The 6,173-nt window shown below is 29.0% G+C and overlaps 1 protein-coding gene across 1 annotated transcript in view; it reads right to left on the reverse strand.

Moving 5' to 3' along the window:
• The window catches only part of LOC119685558 (uncharacterized protein DDB_G0286379-like), a 4,924-nt gene extending 1,583 nt beyond the window's left edge, over positions 1 to 3,341 (reverse strand). The window contains exon 1 of the mRNA XM_038099878.1: positions 3,280 to 3,341. Within this exon, the coding sequence (XP_037955806.1) occupies positions 3,280 to 3,341 (62 nt within the window). The remainder of the gene's footprint in view (positions 1 to 3,279) is intronic.
• Positions 3,342 to 6,173: the final 2,832 nt, after the last annotated feature.

Genomic DNA, 6,173 nt, shown 5'->3' on the forward strand with positions numbered 1-6,173 from the left:
CTTTATAAACCTTTCTAAATATATATTTTATATATTTATATACAATATATATTTTTTTAGGTGTATAAAGTTTTATATTTATTTGTATATATTTAACATTAATTTATTCTTTTATTCATTTATTTATTTATTTGTATATATTTAAGCTATAATTTTAAAACTAGTTCGTTTTTTTTACCACTGCAAACAATGTTAATGCAGCAATAAATGCTACCTTTTTTATGACATGAGTTATATTTAGTAAATAATTACTTTCGTATAAATAATAATAATAATAGAACATAGACCTTGCGGATTTTCATCACAATTTTCCATCTCTTGGATGCGGTAGCGATAAATAATAAAACTTATCTTGAAAAACTTTTGTGCCAGAATAGCAAATGGTCTTTTGGCCAATCTTACAAAGATCTTACGAAAGACTTTTAACGATATTTACCAGAATTGCCATGTAGATGTATGTTTTGCTTAAATTAATTAATACCAAATAATTAATGAAAAATGTTTAAAGCCCAAACATATTGTAGTTTATTGCATTGTTCCAGCTTCCTCCATTAAAAATATTTATTCAAAATTTTAATAATATCGAAAATAACTATATTATTTTAATATACACGAATTTGTTGTGACAAACATTTTTAATTATGTTTAGTATTATTGACACAAATGTGCTATATAGTAAACTTTGAATTGATATAAATATTATAGCAAAACTATATGCAAAAATAGTTTTTGTCTCATACTAACATGTATTTCTATAATATTGTTACTATTATAGAATTAAATAAAAATTAATAATACTACAACAAGCATTTAACATAAATTTGGTATCTTAACAACCAAGATGACTTACCAATTCTGTAGCGTACATCAAAGCGTTTATGAGCATAAACTTTGTATAATGTTTGTGTTGGTTACACATATAAAAGTATTTATGTTTATATGTTGACGTATGTTATATTGTAAAAGACTTTCTTTGTAAGATTTTAGGTAAATATGGCGGCGATTACGGCTCTATTAGAAAAAATGCCGACACAACATAACAATATTTACTATTACACAACTTGGCAAAACATGCCAAAAACGTGAGATAAATGAGAAATAGCAGGACGGTTAGGCAATAGAGTTAACAAAACAAAACATAAAAGAAACCGAAGCAACAATAAAATAAAGTGCTAGGATAACAATTATGGATGAAACTTAATAGTCAAATGAACTCATCAAAATATTAAATAAATTAGTAAATATTAATTAATTTTAAAATTATTATGTACGTAGTAGAGCAATTATTAAAAAAAAAGTGATATTTATTATTTCTTGATAGGTGGAGCAATTGGAACATGCACGGAATAAGTTCTTAAAGATTTTCAAGTCATTTGAAATGTAGATTAATAGAGTCCCTGCCATAACTGCTTGTTCACATTTTCGCCCGAGTACTGTATATAGATGGTTGGTATGACTTACAGGCATAGAGAATTAAAATTGAAGATCGTGAGATATGATTTTCATTAGGGATATTACAATGGAGTGTGTTAATGTGGAAATTCTAATACTAACTACTTAATAGCAAAAACTTTTTTTTAAAAAATTCACTTATCAGTAGATTTTTCGGCAGTAGAGTCATTAAAATTTCTATACTTTTTTTGTAGAATGATTGGAAATTAGACTTGAAAAGTGCATCTGTGGCTGAATATGACTTTATTGGTGGCATAATATTTTTTCCTTATAGCATTGAAAATATTTTTATCTCCTTTTAAGATATTTTAATTTTTGTTTTAAAAAAAGGCACATTGTATAACCCAGTATCTATATTTATGTTTTTTAATTATGATATTAAAATTGCAAAATACGCAAAAAATGCCATTTAAAATTTAATTTTGTAATATAAAAATCATGGAATAAGGAATTTAAAATCAAAGACAAGAATTTCACAAGTTTTCTGCTAATATTCAGAACATGCCAAAGTCTAGACGCTGGGTGATAAGAAATTCGACAATACAGTGCAAGTGCAAATTGAAAACAGTGAATAGTGAACTATAGATTACAGATACTGAATTAATTTTAAATATACCATTAACTTCCAAGTTTTCATTAAAAGCAGAGTTTATCATAGTTTCTGCACAGCTTATGGCACAAAACATAGTTTTAAAAACTAAATACAAACTTAAAAATTAATGTAGAGTTATAGTGACATAAGTCTGTTGCTTTTTAGATTCAACTAAAAGTTAAATCTTTGATATAAAAATTCATATTGAACTATACGGTTGTGTTTACAGTTGAAAATATAATAATAACTTATCACAAGGAATTCTTCTTGTATCGTTTTAAGTTGTATCTAACTAGCTTGTGTTAAATATTTCAACAAATAATCGCCTTATCATCTTTAAATTTGTCTTAGCACAACATCTTGATAAAAATGCTTCACAGCCTAGAAGACTATTTGAAATCTAGAGACTAATTTCAATTAGAAAATGTGATCTATTTAAGTATGTTTTAAATCTATTAAATTAGCCTATTTGTTAATATTTGTTTGTTAAAAATTTTAATTTTGCAGAAATACTAGAAGTTATCATTTCTAATTATGATGTATAGAACACTAAAAACTCTAAATACCAGTAGTAAAATCGAAATTTGAAAAAAAAACAAAAGATCATTTCGTTGAAAAGCGGGAAATACACTTAATTCTTTAATCTCTAAATTTGTTGTAAGTACTAGACTCCTTTAAAGAGAAACAGTAAACAAATTAACAGTAACAAGTTGAAATATACTGTCTTATTAACAGTATTTTCTGCACAAGGACTCTTTTTTTCCTTTATAACATGTAGTCACCTCCATTTCTTATTTACTACTTTCTGCTATCTATTCAAGAACTATAACCATATTTCGTGAATTGGGAAACGCTATAAGTAACTTATTATTTTGTTATCAATACACTCAACAAATTACAGAGACTAGCGTGTGTAAGTATAACCGGAGCAATGCGAACATGTCCTACGTCATTATTTGAAATACTACTAGAACTCACATCTATTCACATTCATGTGCAATTAAAGGCGAGCATTAAGAGTAATTACAAACAAGATGATGGGTCATGGGCTCAATAGTGAGAAACGTAATATTTTTGCTAAACAAATCCCAGAAACTAAAATTTCAACAGACAAGATGGTTGTAAAATATAACATCAGAAAAAACTTCAAAATTGAACTTGGCAACAAAAAGAAATGGGAACGCTTGCCTGTAACCTAAATAATAAGGGAAAACATGATAACATGGTATACAGACGAAGCTGGTGTAGATGGACCAGGCAAAACGTACTCGGAAGCACTAGGAAGAAATTTCACCATCTTTCAAGCGAAAATATATACGATAGATAGATGCATCAATTTCAACCTTGAACACAACTACCAGAAGTATAGAATTGCAATATTGACTGACAGCCAGGCAGCTATAATGGCACTAATATCCTAGCAGGTAACATCCAAATTGATATGGCGGTGCATTGCCAAGCTACACATACTTGGTTGGAACAATCAGGTGCACTTAATATGGATTCCAGTGAATGCTGGTATTCAATGCAATGAAATGGCAGACAAACTCGCAAGAAGACACTCGGCTTCAGTAATGATAGACCCAGAACCTTTCTGTGGTCGAGGGAAAGGAATTCTATCCATTCTTTGGAAAAATAGAATTGCAATACTGACTGACAGCCAGGCAGCTATAATGGCACTCATATCCTAGTAGGGAACATTCAAACTGGTATGGAGGTACATTGCCAAGCTAAACATACTTGGTTGGAACAATCAGGTGCACTTAATATGGATTCCAGTGAATGCTGGTATTCAACGCAATGAAATGGCAGACAAACTCGCACGAAGAGTCTCGGCTTCAATAATGATAGACCTAAAAACTTTCTGTGGTCTAGGGAAAGAAACTCTATCCATTCTTTTGAATGGCACAGAAGAAAAACAAAGAGAACTCTTTTAGGAAAGGCTGCCAAAATTAGGAATCCAATCCAACTATATGCTGTAGAGAAAACGCATACCATGTGCTAGGGGAGTGTCCGGTACTGGTGCAGAAGCGGAAGACATCTAGGAGAATATTTCAAGAAACATAGAGATTTAAGACTGGGGAAGATAGGCCCTATACTAACTTTCATTAAAGATCTCGGACTTGGAGAAACACTCTAATGCGACTAAGGGGCACAATAGACCTTTTAGGTCGCAGTATACTATCACTTTTCATAATAATAATAAAATTATCTATAATCGAATATATATATTTATCTAACAAGTTTTATTGTAGAGATATGTACCTAATTTTTTCCAAATAATAATAATACTTTTCAATAATAAACAATACTTTATATTATCAAAAATTACTGTAAAAGTGTCGTAAAATCATAAATATACATACATTGTAAAATATAAAACCAAAATTGTTTTCTTAAAATTTCTTCAAATATTTTAACTATAATCTTAACAGCAATTTTAAATTTAAAATATTTTTCTTTGTAATATTTTTAGAAGTATGATTCCTTCATAGTATAGAAAATTAATTTAAATTTTCTGCATTTTATTACTTTAGAAATATTTTTGCTTTGAAATTGCATATTAATGTCACAATGTTACATAAATTTGAATTAAAATAAAACTCTCTTTTTATATAATTTTTTTTTAAAACTTTTACTTTTTTTCCACATAAAAATAAGTACAACATATATTTTAAAGTAGATATGTTTGCCAAAATACTTTGACAAGTTGGCAATATTGCAAGTGTCGTTTGCCTTTGAAACAAATATTGTCCGTCCATGCGTGAAACAAGATTTTTTGATTATGCATTTTATGTTCTCATTTTCACAGCGGCTCCCTTTGCAAGGACATGAATCCAAAATGTCAAAGTCAATACTGAAAAAAAATTGCTACTACAATTTTTAATCGGATAAACTTGATATACGGATATACTAGTAGGCATATCCTTTAAAAACCTTCATATTTCATATGCTACATTGACTCCATCGTTTGTGTTGTAAATAGTCAAAAAGGGTTTCAAACACCAATACCATTGCTGTGAGTTGAGTCGTTTTCGTCATTGCTTTTAGCATATTTTGCGAAATATTTATGTATGGAGGTGGCAATTTTCCTTTATAAATTTTATTCTATGCCGTTTTTTCTTTACAAATTCCGAGCACGTTTTCCAAATAAAACAACAATACAATCCGTTATGTTCTTCAGATTTTTTGTCCTCCAGCTGAACTTCGGTTTTGAATTGTAGAGCTTAAGCAAATTTTTTAACAAAATCTTCGCTTATGTGTTTTTGTGTATCTGCATATTTTCATTCACAAAATCTTATTTAAGATAAAAATTCACCTTATCGATTTTCATGCGATTGGTGTAGAATAAGGAATGAATTCTTGTTGTTGTTTTGTTTTAAACATTTTCTTTATTGATTTTCGTATGCAGTAACATCATATGATTTTGTTGCGTTCTAAATATCCTTAAAGTTCTCAAAGTCGTTCATACAATAACAGCTATGTTAGCTTTTTTTGCTTCTTCATTATTGTGTGCAGTGATATGTAAGTAAGTATAACTATGCATATAGAGCTTGTGCCTTAAACAAGTACTATCAACTGACTGAGGTTATCGCGTTCTCATAACTTTTTCTAGTTTATGGTTTTTTGAAGTTTATATTATCCTTAGTTTTCGTAACTTACTGTGGCTGTTGCTGCAGCTATACTGATAAGGAATGTCATAATGTTTCTTACTTTAAACGAGCAAATACATATGCCTTTAGCTTATATTTAGTCATGAGGTTTTTACAGAGTTTTGGATAGAGCAAAAACTGCCATGTGTCAAAAATTTTAACTTTATATATTACTTAGTAGTAGTAAGAGTGTGACTCATTTTGAGTACAGCACAGACAATCATACAGTGATTAATATTCATTTCATTTTGTTAACAATTAATATTTTTTTTGATAATATGGACTTCATATGAGTATTCGATTTAAATTAAATTGCTATCGAAGGTTATACATCTACTTATACCTCTTCATATTAAATGTGCAGTGATCGAGAACGGCTTATACTGTGTATAGTTAGTTAATTGTGGTAGAGGGAGGAACGAGTTTTCCTCAATTAGCTAAGAAAACCGTTTTGAATTCACAAAAACCTCGTAATA

The sequence above is a fragment of the Teleopsis dalmanni genome, chromosome 1, assembly GCF_002237135.1.
Source record: "Teleopsis dalmanni isolate 2A chromosome 1, ASM223713v2, whole genome shotgun sequence".
NCBI lineage: Eukaryota > Metazoa > Arthropoda > Insecta > Diptera > Diopsidae > Teleopsis > Teleopsis dalmanni.